Source organism: Cyanistes caeruleus, chromosome 14, assembly GCF_971803275.1.
Source record: "Cyanistes caeruleus chromosome 14, bCyaCae1.hap1.1, whole genome shotgun sequence".
Lineage (NCBI taxonomy): Eukaryota > Metazoa > Chordata > Aves > Passeriformes > Paridae > Cyanistes > Cyanistes caeruleus.
In genome coordinates, this window is record NC_141714.1 from 1,412,734 (window position 1) to 1,428,423 (window position 15,690).

General features: G+C 59.5%; 1 protein-coding gene across 18 annotated transcripts; it reads right to left on the minus strand.

Annotated features, from left to right (window-relative positions):
* Nucleotides 1-1,347: 1,347 nt before the first annotated feature.
* On the minus strand, nucleotides 1,348-14,844 carry TMLHE (trimethyllysine hydroxylase, epsilon). Of its 18 annotated transcripts, XR_015276095.1 has the most exons (11): nucleotides 14,373-14,462; nucleotides 14,184-14,296; nucleotides 13,882-14,035; nucleotides 9,214-9,459; nucleotides 8,418-8,594; nucleotides 6,228-6,507; nucleotides 5,156-5,275; nucleotides 4,596-4,832; nucleotides 3,842-3,980; nucleotides 2,371-3,083; nucleotides 1,348-2,312 (listed from the first exon to the last, which is right to left on the minus strand). XR_015276095.1 is itself a non-coding variant. In XM_086850008.1 (10 exons), the coding sequence occupies exons 4-10, from the start codon at nucleotides 9,383-9,385 to the stop codon at nucleotides 2,952-2,954; spliced, it is 1,257 nt and encodes a 418-aa protein (XP_086706134.1). In that variant the 5' UTR covers nucleotides 9,386-9,459; nucleotides 13,882-14,035; nucleotides 14,184-14,296; nucleotides 14,373-14,466; the 3' UTR covers nucleotides 1,348-2,951. The 18 variants fall into 18 exon arrangements, 11 of the variants coding, with proteins under 11 accessions (XP_086706134.1, XP_086706139.1, XP_086706143.1 ...); XR_015276097.1 differs by having other exon boundaries at nucleotides 14,240-14,844; XR_015276094.1 differs by having other exon boundaries at nucleotides 14,184-14,597.
* Nucleotides 14,845-15,690: the final 846 nt, after the last annotated feature.

Genomic DNA, 15,690 nt, shown 5'->3' on the forward strand with positions numbered 1-15,690 from the left:
AAACCCATCCCCTAAAATCCTGTCCCCTAAAAACAACCCATCCCCTAAAAACCCATCCCCTAAAATCCTGTCCCCTAAAAATCCATCCCCTAAAACACCATCCCCTAAAAACAACCCATCCCCTAAAAACAACCCATCCCCTAAAAATCCATCCCCTAAAAACCCATCCCCTAAAAACAACCCATCCCCTAAAAACTCATCCCCTAAAATCCTGTCCCCTAAAATCCTGTCCCCTAAAAACAACCCATCCCCTAAAAACCCATCCCCTAAAATCCTGTCCCCTAAAAATCCATCCCCTAAAACACCATCCCCTAAAAACAACCCATCCCCTAAACCCCATCCCCTATAACCCATCCCTCTGGGCAGCAGTTCCCGGCTGCTCCGGAGGTTCGGGGAGGGAGCGGCACCGCCGGAGCCCCGGAGCGTTGGTGGCACGGGAATTCCTGGCAGCTTGTGCCACCGTGCGGCCGGGGACAGGCGGGGATGAGGAAGGGCTGGCTGGGATGGGATGGGATGGGATAATGCGATGGGATCCATGGGATGGGAGGGGATGGGATGGGATGGATGGGATGGGATGGGATGGATGGGATGGGATGGATGGGATGGGATGGGATAATGGGATGGGATCCATGGGATGGGAGGGGATGGGATGGGATCCATGGGATGGGCTGGGATGGGATGGGATGGATGGGATGGGATGGGATGGATGGGATGGGATGGATGGGATGGGATGGGATAATGGGATGGGATCCATGGGATGGGAGGGGATGGGATGGGATCCATGGGATGGGCTGGGATGGGCTGGGATGGGATAATGGGATGGGATCCATGGGCTGGGCTGGGATGGGATGGGCTGGGATGGGCTGGGATGGGATGGGATGGGATGGGATGGGATGGATGGGATGGGATGGGATGGGATGGGATCCATGGGCTGGGCTGGGATGGGCTGGGATGGGCTGGGATGGGATGGGATGGGATGGGATGGATGGGATGGGATGGGATGGGATAATGGGATGGGATCCATGGGATGGGCTGGGATGGGATCCATGGAATGGGCTGGGATGGGATGGGATGGGATGGGCAATGCTCCGGGGGCTCAGCTCGCCCAGGACACGGACAGCGACATTCGGGGAACGCTCAGACACCTTGTTTTTCTTTCCTTGGGGGAAGGGAGAGGCTTTGTCCCCTCCAAAAAGGAGGTGGAAGAGGAGGGATCCTCTTTGTTTTGCTGGGATCACTGCAGGAGTCACCGCGGGTCCCAGCTGGCCACACCAGGGCCACCCCTCACCTCTGTGCCAGTGACACCTTGCCCTGGTAAATCCCCTTTTCGTGGGCAAACCGTTCTCCTTTTCTACAATCTTTTATTCATATCACTGTGATTATTGCGATTTCTTCAGAAAACTGTGACTTCAGCTCGGAATCTCTCGCAGTGTTTTTCTTCCACCATGGAAAGGGGTTGGCTGCAGGGGGCTTCGTTTTCCTGCTGAGTTTTAAAACTGGATCCTGCCACTGGAACTGTAGGGACAGAGGGCACCACCAGCTTCCCAGCCTGGAACCTCAGAAATCCCTCTGGGCAGCCAGGGAAACGCTGGGAACAGCGGGACTGGAGCATCAGGGAGCTCAGCCCTCAGCAAGAGCAGATTTTGGGATTGTTTGGGCACCACACCGAGTGTCTGCAGCAGCTGGCTGCCCTGAGGCACCTCACACAGCACAGCCAAGCTCAGAGCAGAGGGAACACCCCAAAAGATGAATGAAGGATTCTCTAACAGCAGGATTGGCTTTTGCTCCTGTGGCACTCCAGTGTGACAGGTCCCAGGAGCTGAAAGGCACCTCTGAGATACATTCAGAGCAGGAGAATTTGGGGAAAAAATACACCCAAAGAGTGAGGGTCACGCAGCAGAGAGTGTGCAGATGGGCTAACACCACGTCCTGAGGAAGGCTGGAAGAGCAGGCACGCTGGGAAGCTTGTCAGGAATCCTGGGAATTCCATCCCTCTGCTTCCCAACGTGCAGATCTTGCTGATTCCCTTTTCCTCCTCTAACCCAAACCTTCAGAAATGCCCACAGTACACCAGGATCTCTCCAGGCCCTCTCTCAGGCAGCTTTGATTGGATCAGTGATAAAAGATCCCAGAGATTTCCATTCTGCTCTGCTAGAAATCCCCTAAAAAATAAGGCCAAGGAGGGAATAATGCAAAGCTCCCAGATCCTGAAGGCACTTGCTTGGAGGAGCATTGCCATGGTGGGATTAACCAGGACTGAGGGCCAGGCTGGCAGCACGGACAGCAGGAGCTGCCTGTGCTCAGAGGCAGAGCTCCCAAAAAATGGTCCCAAAAAAAGAGCTCCCAAAAAATGGTCCCAAAAAAAAGAGCTCCCAAAAAATGGTCCCAAAAAAAGAGCTCCCAAAAAATGGTCCCAAAAAAAAGAGCTCCCAAAAAATGGTCCCAAAAAAAGAGCTCCCAAAAAATGGTCCCACAGCCTTTGGTTTCCACCTGCCCCCTCTCCTGAGCAGGCCCTGGGGCTGCCTGGGGAGGCTGGAGCTGTCTGAGCTACTGCAGGGTCAGGGTTGTGCTGAGGCACCGGCACAGAGGGCCTGGAGCAGCTGGCAGCTCCCCTGTGGGGCTGGGGGCTCCTGCCACTCCTGGAGGTGACACTGGGGGCTCCTGCCTTCTCCTGGAGGTGACACTGGGGGCTCCTGCCTCTCCTGGAGGTGACACTGGGGGCTCCTGCCTCTCCTGGCATTGAAGGGGCTGCTGGCCTGTCCCAAAAGTGAGACTGGGGGCTGCCAGCCACTCCTGGAGGTGATACTGGGGGCTCCTGGCTCTCCCAGAGGTGGGTTTGGGGGCTCCTGGCTCTCCCAGAGGTGGGTTTGGGGGCTCCTGGCTCTCCCAGAGGTGGGTTTGGGGGCTCCTGGCTCTCCCAGAGGTGGCCCTGGGGGCTCTGGAGGGCTGGGCTAGGCCTGCAGCCCCAGCAGGCGGGCGGTGTTCAGCACGTCGTCCCTCGTCAGGTAACAGCCACAGAGCTGCCGGTACCCCGTGAACGCCTCCCGGCCGTGCAGGACACGCCAGTTATCCACAAACAGGACCTGCAGCAAAGGGAAAAGGTGAGCAGGAGGACAGCAGGCACGGCAGGCAGGTCCTGGGGGTGCCTGGAGACTGCAGGAGCAGGTCAGGGTGAGGAGCTGCTCTTTCAGCTCCTCGTGGAGCCAGCCCAAACACATTCTGGTTTCTTTGCCTTTCTGCTGGGGAGGAAACAGTTCACAGCAACAGACACCTGACCACTGAATCCCAGAATGCTTGGAAGGAACCTTGAAGCCCATCTTGCTCCACCTCTGCCATGGGCAGAGACACCTCCCTCTATCCCAGGCTGCTCCAAGCCCTGTGGATCCTGGATTTGAACATTTCCAGGGATGGGGCAGCCCCAATCTCCTGCCTCTGCCCAGGTAAGGGCTCAAATGTAACCTCAGAACTGTCATTTCTTCTGGAAGAAGGGAAAGCCTGAACTTAAAGTGTTCTGGCCTCTCTGCTCCTGAGGATTTCTCCTTTCAGTGGCTGGAAGCTGGGAATAACTTTCCTCTGAGGCAGAGCTTGAACTGAACATGGGAGCTCATATTGCTCTAGGACAGGAGAACACACAGGCAGAAACCACTGCTGCTGATGCTGGAGCACCAGGAAAACTGCTGGATGTGGAAACTGCTGGATGTGGCAGTGCCCAGACACCAGAACAGCCACAGAGCTCCCTGTACCAAACCCCCAGCACTCAGCTCCAGGTGCCACCCTGGGCCAGCCCCAGAGGATGCAGCCCCAGAGGACGCAGCCCCAGAGGATGCAGCCCCAGTCCCACCTTGCCTGGCTTCAGCTTGACCCAGAGCTCGTTGCCGGGCCGGCGCAGCTCGGCGGTGAGGGCGCGGTGTGCACGGTACCAGCGGCGCACCACGTCGTGCGGCACCGTGTTGATCACGGCGCGGTCGTAGTTGTTGTACCTGCAGGGGAGGAGAGATGAGGGACTGCCCCACGGGCTGCAGGGCTGCCAGGAGAACCTCGGGAGCCTGTGGGATCAGGGAGGCTGAGAGGGGAGCAGAGAGCTCCAAAAAGCACAGGACTTTTGGGAACGCAGCACTTGCTGCCGAGTGTACACCTGCCCTTCCTGGTTTTCCATGGGAGGACACGGCAAGTCTGGGGGTTGCTCAGAATTAAAGTGCAAAACGGTGCTGGACAACCTCCAGAACTGAGCCAAACTGGAGTTTCAAAAATCAGCCCAAGTTCCCTTTGGAAGGCAGCACCCTGTGCTCTCCCTGTGTGCCAGGATGGCTTCCAGAGGCTTCTCCAGAGAAGGGCTGAACTCTCCTGCATCTCAGATGGAATGGGATGAGAGCCTGGAGCTGAAGGGGGAATGCCAGGAGTGAAAAATCAAAGCTCAGCACTGACACCCAGCTTTGTACCAGCGGTTCTGACGCTTCCTCTAAAGCGGGAGGAACACGGGGTGTTCCTGTGCTCTCATCCCTGCTCCTCAAGGATACGCTGGTTTTCAGCCCATGGAAGGTTCTGGAAAACCACCACCGCCAAGCTCTCCTCCCCAGAGGCCTGCTGGCCGTTACCTGATGAGGTAAAGCTCGTTGTTCCAGGGGTAGACGTTGAGCACCGGCCCCACGCCGATCATGTGGTTGTGGCAGCCGCCCACGTTCTCCACGTACTCGTGTTTGAGGGGCACCTTGGCCAGCAGCTCAAAGTGCTCCGGGGCCTCCTGCAGCAGCTGCTGGGCCGCGTGGAACCCGTCCACCAGCAGCGTCCGCCCGCCCGTGCCCTCGTGCTTCAGGCAGTGGAACACCTGGATGCTGCAGGGAGACAGGATCCCAGGGAATGAGCCCGGCTGCCTGTGCTCCCCAGGGACGCAGCCATGGACACACCACCCGAACCTGCTGCTCCTCCACACCCAGGCCCACGGCTTGTGCTGGCTCAGGAGGCACAAACTGCCCTGCTGCTTCCCAAACCCAGTGACAGGAGCCTGGGAGACGGCAGAGATGCGGGATGAAGGCCGTGTCACCCAAATCCCAAACCCAAAGAGCAGAGTGGCTGCCCCTGGAGGTGTCCAAGGACAGGATGGATGGGGCTTGGAGCAACCTGGGACAGTGGGAGGTGTTCCTGCAGCAGCACGTACCCGCAGGGCTCCTGGAAGTAGGTGGTGTCCGTGTGCCGGTCCAGGGCCAGCTTGGTGTAGGCTGTGTCTCCTCGGGAGAAGTCAGAGGTGAAGTACCACATCCTGCCATAGATGGTCTCCCTGGAAAAGAGGGGGCTCAGTGTCTGGGTAAGGCACATCCTCCCCGACACTGGAGTTATTCCCCTCTGCTCCCACGCTCAGAGTCGTTAAAGCAGAACAACTTCACAAAATTCTGATGTCGCTTCTAATTCCTCTCGTGGTGTTCAGCTTCTCTTTTTCCTCCCCAGAAGCTGGTGGTGACCAGTCTCCCACTCCACAAACACCTGTGTTTCCACACCAACCCTCATCCCCAGCCATGGAGTGTGCCAGCCCTCACTTGTATCCACACAGGCTCACCCAATAATTCCATTTCTTCCCAGAATCCTGTTTTCACCACCTCCCCCCTCCAACATGCACAGGAGAGCAGGGACAGCAGCCCAGGCCAAACAGCACTCAGGGGCTACAGGGGGAGGGTGCCTGGACACAAAAGCTGGCTGGGTATTCCCTGGAGCCCCTTGTTTCTATCTGGAGTGACTGTTCATTAACAGGAACCCCTTTTCCAATGGCCCCAGGCAAATCAAAGTGTTCCTGCAGCTTGAGTAAAGCCCCGAGCTCAGCCCCTGGCCTGCCAGGCTGCTGGGGCTTTACACAAACCCAGCACCAACACCTCTCACTGTGTTTCTCCAGCAGGAGCTCCAACTGCTTTTTGATCTCCCTGGCTCCCAGGGCCAGGCTGCCCTCGCGACCCCTCAAGTCATAACAGGAAACGTCTGTCCTTGCAAAGCTCTGCTCTTCCCAGACAGACACTTCCTGCAGTCCCACTGTCACAAAAGTCACGGGATGCTCTGGGGGCAGCTCAGGGAGCGATTCCCAGCTCTCCCATAAAGGATCCCACAGTGCCATCCTCCATCCCAGGCCAAGGGGAGCATCTGTCTGCAAACCAGGCCACGCCACACAAACCACGGGACAAGGAGGCAGCAGCTTTCCAAACAGAAAGAAAACAAGTTTGTCCTTCCCAGGATAGCCCAGACACCTGATGATGCTGATCCTCTCTGCCAGGATTTCCGTGTCCTCCTTGGTGGGAGTGACGTTCTCCACGAAGGCGATCCCGTACAACAAGAAGTTCTGCAGGAATTCCCTCAGACCCTCGTCTGTCTCCAGGAAGCTCCGGCAGTCGATGGAGGGGACCTGGGCTTGCCGGTAGATCTCAGCATTCCAGAGGATCCGGGGGTGCATCACCTGCTGCTTCTGCCCCTCGTAGCTGTTCCTCGCCAGCCACTCCAGCCCATAGCGTGTGACGTGTCCATCGGGCCCTGGCACGGGGACGAGGGCAGAGTCACCAAAAACCCCACTGGCCAGCCCAGGACAGCCCTCACCCTTGTCACCTGGCTGGGGACGGGCTCTTGGCACCCTGCTGCCACCCAAAACACCACCTGAAAGGCCACGAGCCCCAAAGGTGCTGTCACTGCTGCCACAACTCCAAATTCCGGGCAGCTGCTGCGGCCCTCTCCCAATTCCCAGCCAACTGTTGCTCCTGCAGTGGTTTTGGGTTTTGTTGACAGGACTCCAGGGACAATGAAAGCTCTGAAGTCAAGCCCTCATATAAAGGTGAGCCCCAGCAAAAGGGAGAAAGCAGTGGGAGAGTGAGGAGAAATGATGGAAAAGGGGCACGGTGAGCAGGGCTGACAGCTCACGCGGGACAGGGAAGGAAAAGAGAAACAACCGTGCCATTCCCCATCTGTCAGCACCTGCTGGGGGGTCTGACCAACCCAGCCACCGCACACACAGAAAGGGCAGGGGCAGGAAAACCACAGCACGTGGATGCAGGGCTGTGTTTGCAGTGAGAGCAGCGTTTAAAACCCGCTGGTGGCTCGGCACCTCCAGATGGGCACTGACATGGAGCCACTGGCAGGCACAGGAGGGCACAGGAGGGCACAGGAGAGCACAGGAGGGCACAGGAGGGCACAGGAGGGCACAGGAGAGCACAGGAGGACACAGGAGAGCACAGGAGGACACAGGAGAGCACAGGAGGACACGGGAGAGCACAGGAGGGCACAGAAGGGCACAAGAGGGCACAGAAAGGCACAGGAGGGCACAGGAGAGCACGGGAGGGCACAGGAGGGCACAGGAGAGCACGGGAGAGCACAGGAGGGCACAGAAGGGCACAAGAGGGCACAAGAGGGCACAGAAAGGCACAGGAGGGCACAGGAGGGCACAGGAGAGCACAGGAGGGCACAGGAGGGCACAGGAGGGCACAGGAGGGCACAGGAGAGCACAGGAGGACACGGGAGAGCACAGGAGGGCACAGAAGGGCACAGGAGAACACTGGCAGGCACAGGAGGGCACAGGAGGGCACAGGAGGGCACAGGAGGGCACAGAAAGGCACAAGAGGGCACAGGAGAGCACAGAAAGGCACAGGAGGGCACAGGAGGGCACAGGAGGGCACAGAAAGGCACAGGAGGGCACAGGAGGGCACAGGAGGGCACAGAAAGGCACAAGAGGGCACAAGAGAGCACAGAAAGGCACAGGAGGGCACAGGAGGGCACAGGAGGGCACAGGAGGGCACAGGAGGACACAGGAGGACACTGGCAGGCACAGGAGGGCACAGGAGGGCACAGGAGGGCACAGGAGGGCACAAGAGGGCACAGGAGGGAACAGGAGGACACTGGCAGGCACAGGAGGGCACAGGAGGGCACTGGCAGGCACAGGAGGGCACAGGAGAGCACAGGAGGGCACAGGAGGGCACAGGAGGGCACTGGCAGGCACAGGAGGGCACAGGAGGGCACAGGAGGGCACAGGAGGGCTCAGGAGAGCACAGGAGGACACAAGAGGGCACAGGAGGGAACAGGAGGACACTGGCAGGCACAGGAGGGCACAGGAGGGCACTGGCAGGCACAGGAGGGCACAGGAGGGCACAGGAGAGCACAGGAGGGCACAGGAGGGCACAGGAGGACACAAGAGGGCACAGGAGGGAACAGGAGGGCACTGGCAGGCACAGGAGGGCACAGGAGGGCACTGGCAGGCACAGGAGGGCACTGGCAGGCACAGGAGGGCACAGAAAGGCACGGGAGGGAACAGGAGGGCACAGAAAGGCACAGGAGGGCACAGGAGGACACTGGCAGGCACAGAAAGGCACAGGAGGGCACAGGAGGGCACAGGAGGGCACAGGAGGGCACAGGAGGGCACAGAAAGGCACAGGAGGGCACAGGGGCTCAGCACTCACAGGTGAGGAACAGCGTGGCCTCGTCCACCCGCACAGCCTGGGGCTGGATGGCCAGGTCCACGCTGGCCGTGTCCAGGCTGCGCTGGTTGGTCTTGGCGTTGTAGCAGGAGGCAGAGCGGCAGTGGTCCCGCAGCCACACGAAATCCAGGCGCATCACCGTGCTCCCGTACCTCAGCTCTGCCAGGGATGGGACCAGAGGAGGCTTTGGGGCAACAGGGAGGACAAACAAAGCCAAGAACTGAAGCCCAGAGCCCACACCTCATTGTCTCATTTACAGGGGATGCAGTGGGAGCCCTTGACATAAATTGGCACATGAAGACCTGGCAGAGGGGCTTCTCCAAGGCCTGGCTCCTCTGCTTTGGAGGCACTGTGTAAAGTGCTGAGCAATTCCCTTTGCCTGTGAGTGACTCAGAGCACTGAGACCTCTCTGGCCCCAGCTGCCAGCACCCTGCACAAAGTGGGGCAGCAGAGCTGGGCCCGCACCAGAGCCGAGGGGGCTCTGCCAGGGAAAGCCTGAGCCTGGCACAGAAAATGGTGCCTGACAGGGCAAGGCTCGGACAGATTTTGTTCAGGAATCCCTGGATTTGATCACTTATTTAGCAGTGCCTCACTTATCACAGAAGACCAGGCTGCTCCATGCTGCCTTTGGGAATTCCCGCAGGGAACATGGAACAGGCCCCAGCGTGCATCCCTCTAGGACAGGGAAGGAAAACACACATCGTGCCAGGGAACAAGGGTGGAAACCCTCCCTGCTGTCTCCGGGCACAGCAGGAGCACCCAGACCCAGCACACCTACCGAGATGGTCGCGGTGCAGCTGCCAGGCACAGGGAGGGGACGCTGGGGCCGTGGGGAGGCAGCGCCCTGGGACAGCCAGGACGGCTCCAGGGGCCCGGGGCAGCCACGGCCAGCGGTGCCCGGTGCTCCCACGCCGCCCCCGGAGCAGCCAGGCCAGCCTCTGGCACCACATCCTGGCACTCAGGAGGGAGGGAACGAGGTGACCTGGAGGTGATACTCGGTGCTAAAGTCCAGCAGGACACGGCCCTGAGGAGACACAATGGAGATGTCGGGATCCCGTGAGGATGGGGAGGCCCTGAGGGTGCCCAGAGCAGCTGGGGCTGTCCCTGCATCCCTGGCAGTGCCCAGGGCCGGGCTGGACACAGCCTGGGACAGTGGGAGGTGCCCATGGCAGGGCTGGAATGGGATGAGCTCTAAGGTCCCTTCCAGCCCAAGGCATTCTGTGATTTACCAGGCAAAGCCATTCCAGGAGAGACAGCTGCGTTCAGCACTCCTGTGCAAAATAGTGGCAAAGCCTCACCTCTGAAGGCCTCGTCCCCCCTCCAGCATTCCCAGTTTAATTCACCACTCCTGGATGGAACTGCAGCAATGGGGGAAGCAAAGTGACCTTGGCTAGGGAAGCAGTAACAGAGGAATCCAGAAATTGGGTCAGTTCTAGGAAAAGCAGGCAAAACGAGGAGGAGGAGGAGGAAGATCTCTGCTGCTGGTGAAGGACACAGCTGGCATGGAGGAGAAACCACTGTGATTAATTTCAGGATAGAGATGAGAAGGCAGCTTCTCCAAGGGAAATTTGTAGGAACTCTTCAGTGCAAAGAGCAAGAGCAAGAACCTGACAAGTTTTAAGAGATGACGCCTCAGACTAAATGCCCGTTGTGTTTATGAATTTCTGGGGGCCAGGTCTAAACCCAGCAGGATTTTAACAACACTTTGAAGCGCACTGAAATGTGGTCTCTCTGGATAAGACACAGGCTCAGAAAGCATTTCTTATCCTAGACTTCTGATTTTCCTTCATTTTCTTATCTGGAGAGCCCAGGCACCGGAGCTCTGGCTGTCCAAGCTGCTTCTGCTCTGCAGAGACCTCAAAAGCTGGTGATAACAACCAAATCCACAGAGCACCACGTTCCCAGGCAGCAACTTGTAAAGAGGCATAAAAGAATGCAGACATCCCCAGGGAGAGAAAGTGGGAATGTTTTTGAAGAGAAGGTTTGAGATGAAGGCACACTGACACATTTCAGCCCTTTCCATGAGGAATTTTCCCAACATCCATCCTAAACCTCCCCTGGCACAGCTTGAGGGTGTTTCCACTTCTCCTAGCCCTTGTTACCTGGGAGAAGAGACCAAAGCCGGGCTCCAGCCTCCTTTTCCAAGATATCCATTGCCTGTTCCTGGCTTTGAAACTCTGCTGTAGGGAATGAGCCCCATCTGACACACAGATCTGGTAACCAAGAGAACAGAACCCACAGCTGCAAAATCCAGGAGCTGCCCCTGATGTTAGCAGCTTTAAAATTAATTAAAAAAATTAATATCAGCTTTAAAATAATTCAAGAAATTATTTAAATCCCTGAACCAACGACTCACAAAGCTCAGGATTATCTGAGAGAGGGGAAGCTCTGTCCAGTTTGGCTTTTGGATCCGCTGTCCCAGTGAGGGGTGGGAAACAGAAGGAATTTTGTTTGCACACACAAACAGCACCCAAAATGCCTGGGAGGGCTCACCCACAAATCCATCAGCACATGGCCTGTGCCTGGGGCAGCTCCAGCCTCAGTTTGAGCTTTCCACACACATTTCTTTTATCTCCTCCTCTCCCAGTATCAAAACTGAGCAGGGAATTAACACAGGCAATGGGATATTTAAACCAGATATTTAAACCTTATCGGGGGGATCTCGTGCTGCTCTTCTGGAAGAAAACACCACAGGCAGCTCAGTGAGAGCTGAGCTTCAATCCTTCCAAGAGATACTAAAACCAAGAGGCATTAAACCCCCCAAAATCTGAATGCTTAGGGAGGATTTACAGTTTTTGTTGTTTCATCAGAGCTAACAGCTGGATGAGCTACGTGAACAGCAAACTCTCATCCCACACCTCCTGCGACCTCACCTTTATGCTTTATGTGGTTCAGACACCTGGGCAGCAGGGAAATGAGAGAATTCCAGGAAAATCTCCCTCAGAACTCAAAGGGAAAGGGCAGGAGGGAGCAGACATTGAATACTCAATGCACAGACACACATGGTGGGTGACACAGTACAGAAGCCACAGGGTGAAGGAGAGAAGGGAAAAGCAGAAACCTCAAATCTATCGTTTGGTTGCATTGGTTTGAGGAATTCCCATCAGTCTTTGGAGAGGAGATGCTGTGGAAGGAGCAGAAAGCTGGGTTTCACAGGGGTGAACCCCAACACTGCAGCTTGTCTCACAAGAAACATTTAAAGGAAACAAAACCAGGTTTGATCTCTGAGGAAAAGCCACAGTCCCCATTCTGGGCAGAGGAAATGGTGAAAAAATGAGTGACCAAATCGTTTCATCTAGGAAAGGAGAAACCCCACAAATCTGGAGGCTTTCACCAGCTTCTAGACAAACCCTCCTGGGTTTGACCCTGCTGCCCTCCCTGCCCTGCTCCAGCCCCTCCAGCCTGTCTGTCCAGCTGCTCTGAAGAAAAAAAGGTGTTTTCTATTAAAAGACACCCCAAACATTCAGCTGCTCACACTCACTCAGCTTTTACTTCTGGAAGCACCTGGCTGGAGCCAAGATTTCTGATCCATATGGAACAGGGAGGTGCCAGTAGCACAACAGCTCAAAGTGAGGGAAAGGAATTTGGGTTTTGATCCTCTGGGATCCTTTAAGCTGACAGTTCTCCCTGCAGTGAAGGAACACCAAGAAAAAGAGGAATTCTGCAAAGGCTGAGCCGCCCTGAGGGCTCTGTCGGAGCCAGAGGAGCCAAGAGCACAAGCCCAGGTGACAAACCAGATCCCCCAGGATGGCAGCACCTCTTGGACAGGACACAGGCAGAGTTTAACAGCCTGAGCTGACTCAGTTAATTAGAATTAATTAACACAGAGACAAAAAGCAGACTGGCTGTTCCCTGCTGAGCTCCTGCCCTCACCCTGCAGACAACTCCATCAGATCTCAGCTGTCAGGGACCAGATTCCCCTTCCAGCCCTTCCCCACAGGGGATTTCAATGAAATTAAGGAGCTAATAAAGACATCCCAGGCACTGCCAGCTTCACAGCTACTTCATTTTCCTGGAAGCAAAGGGAATTATCTGCTCACCCCACGTTTCACACTGGCCACCTGACTCCAGACCCCCTTCCCAGAACCTCATTCCAGCCTCCTGTTTGTGTTTCTCCCAAGCAAAGCCTTTCCAGGCCACACAGCTCAACAAAAACAAGTTCTAATTCTGTTTTATTTTCCGTCAAAGCAGCCAGCCCTGACGGTAGAACCCCCCCAGAGGAGTTACTGCTATTGCTAAACCACTTGGTGCTCTGTGTCCTGCCCGGGCAAAGAGCAGCCAGGCGGCTCTCCCGGGCAGGGAGGGGCTGTGATTTTCCAGGGAATGAGGGAAGACAGCTCTACCCACGAGATTCCCTTTCGATGGGATCGTAATCCCCGTTGGCATTACCTGGGCCCGGAGCTGGGGATGATGGAGCGCGGCTGGGGCTGGGCTGGGATGGATCGCGGGGGGAATCCCGCAGGATCCGGGATGGATCAGTGGGGGCTGTACCGGGGGGAATCCCGCAGGATCCGGGATGGGATGGATCAGTGGGGGCTGTACCGGGGGGAATCCCGCAGGATCCGGGATGGATCAGTGGGGGCTGTACCGGAGGGAATCCCGCACACTCCGGGATGGATCAGTGGGGGCTGTACCGGAGGGAATCCCGCACACTCCGGGATGGGATGGATCAGTGCGGGCTGTACCGGGGGGAATCCCGCAGGATCCGGGATGGATCAGTGGGGGCTGTACCGGGGGGAATCCCGCAGGATCCGGGATGGATCAGTGGGGGCTGTACCGGGGGGAATCCCGCAGGATCCGGGATGGATCAGTGGGGGCTGTACCGGAGGGAATCCCGCACACTCCGGGATGGATCAGTGGGGGCTGTACCGGAGGGAATCCCGCACACTCCGGGATGGGATGGATCAGTGGGGGCTGTACCGGAGGGAATCCCGCAGGATCCGGGATGGATCAGTGGGGGCTGTACCGGGGGGAATCCCGCAGGATCCGGGATGGGATGGATCAGTGGGGGCTGTACCGGGGGGAATCCCGCACGCTCCGGGATGGATCAGTGGGGGCTGTACCGGGGGGAATCCCGCACACTCCGGGATGGATCAGTGGGGGCTGTACCGGAGGGAATCCCGCACGCTCCGGGATGGATCAGTGGGGGCTGTACCGGAGGGAATCCCGCACGCTCCGGGATGGATCAGTGGGGGCTGTACCGGAGGGAATCCCGCAGGATCCGGGATGGGATGGATCAGTGGGGGCTGTACCGGAGGGAATCCCGCACACTCCGGGATGGGATGGATCAGTGGGGGCTGTACCGGGGGGAATCCCGCAGGATCCGGGATGGGATGGATCAGTGGGGTCTGTACCGGAGGGAATCCCGCACGCTCCGGGATGGATCAGTGGGGGCTGTACCGGAGGGAATCCCGCACGCTCCGGGATGGATCAGTGGGGGCTGTACCGGAGGGAATCCCGCACGCTCCGCGCTGCTGCTCCGGGCTCCTCGCCGCTCCTTCCTCCTCCTCCGGCTCCCCGCTCCCACCAGGCCCAAAACGCCGCCCGCAGCTTTCCCACATTGGCCGCTGCTGCCCGAGGGAACCGGAGTCTCGGCGATCCTTTAAAGAGGAGGAAAAACAAGGCGAAAAGCTCCGTTACAAACGGGTCCCTCTGCGAGGGGGCCCAAGCGCAGCCCCCGAGAGCCGCGGGCAGGACGAGCCCGCTCCGAGCCCGGGGGGCCCCGCGCCCGCCCCGGCCCCGCCTCACCTGGGCTGCTCCCGGTACCTCGGAGCGGCCCCGGCACCTCGGAGCGGCCCCGGTACCTCGGAACGGCCCCGGTACCTCGGAGCGGCCCCGGCACCTCGGAGCGGCCCCGGCACCTCGGAGCGGCCCCGGTACCACGGAGCGGCCCCGGCACCTCGGAGCGGCCCCGGTACCTCGGAACGGCCCCGGCACCACGGAGCGGCCCCGGTACCTCGGAGCGGCGTTACCGGGACACAGAGCCCGCGGGCGGCGGTGGGGCCGGGCCGGGAGCGGGGCAGGGCCGGGCAGGGAGCGGGGCAGGGCCGGGCAGGGCCGGGAGCGGGGCAGGGCCGGGCCGGGAGCGGGGCAGGGCCGGGCCGGGAGCGGGGCAGGGCCGGGCAGGGAGAGGGGCAGGGCCGGGAGCGGGGCAGGGCCGGGAGCGGGGCCGGGCAGGGCCGGGAGAGGGGCCGGGGCCGCCTCAGGCCGCCCCGGGGCGGAGCCGCCGCCGCCATAGAGAGCGAGCGGCGGGACAGAGCGGCCGCAAACAGGCGGCAGCGGCCGGCGGGAGCGGGGCACGGCAGCGCCGGGACGGGGCCGCTCCGCTCCCGGAGGCCGCGGCACGGAGATCGGGAGGGGGCGGATGGAGCGGCCGTGGGGCCGCGGGCAGAGCCAGCGGGGCCGGCCCGGGACACGGAGCGAGCTGCGATGGGCGGCTGCCCCCGGGCGGGCCGGAGGGGACACGCACAGCCAGAGGGGTGGCACTGTCCCCGTGTCTGTCCCTGCGGCTGTCCCGGTCTGTCCCCGTGTCTGTCCCCGTGTCTGTCCCTGTGGCTGTCCCTGTGACTGTCCCGGTCTGTCCCTGTTCCTGTGTTTGTCTCTGTCCCTATCCCCATCCCTATCCCAGTGTCTGTCCTTGTCACTACCTTGCCCCATCTCTGTCCCCGTCCTTGTCCCTGTCTCCGTGTCTGTCCCCGTCCCTATCCCCATCCCCTTCCTGTCCCCGTCCCTATCCCCATCCCCTTCCTGTCCCTGTCCCTATCCCCATCCCATTCCTGTCCCCGTCCCTATCCCCATCCCATTCCTGTCCCTGTCCCTACCCCATCCCATTCCTGTCCCCGTCCCTATCCCCATCCCATTCCTGTCCCCGTCCCTATCCCCATCCCATTCCTGTCCCCGTCCCTACCTGCCCCTTCCCTGTCCCTTCTCCGCCCCGCTGCAGGTGATGCCCTGCCGGGGGAACCCACCCCACTTTTGGGTTGCAAAGCGCTGATTTTCAGCCGCACTCAGCGGAGCATTGCCGTGAGCCCCGGGCAGGCGGCGGATCCCCGCTGGAGGGCTGCCTTGGCCCGGCGGTGGTGTGCGCTGCCCCTCGCCCCCCTGCACCACCCCCGGCCCTGCATCGCGGGGAGGACCCGCCGGGACCCCCGGGCTCCGGGCCCTGGAGCTCCGGCTTGTTCTGCAGCACGGAACTCCCGCAGGGACTGAGCTGGTGGATCAGAAAAAGCTCCAGAGCCGACAGCGGGAGCGGCGG

What these genes read in the sequence shown, in the direction of transcription:
- TMLHE (XM_086850009.1), bottom strand. Translation starts at nt 9,385, where the DNA reads ATGTGGTGCCAGAGGCTGGCCTGGCTGCTCCGGGGGCGGCGTGGGAGC. An exon ending in GGCCACGCTGTTCCTCACCT is followed by an intron (nt 6,508 to 8,417) that starts GTGAGTGCTGAG and finishes TCCCCGTGCCAG; the next exon opens with GGCCCGATGGACACGTCACA. An exon ending in GAGAGGATCAGCATCATCAG is followed by an intron (nt 5,276 to 6,227) that starts GTGTCTGGGCTA and finishes CCTCTTTTCCAG; the next exon opens with GGAGACCATCTATGGCAGGA.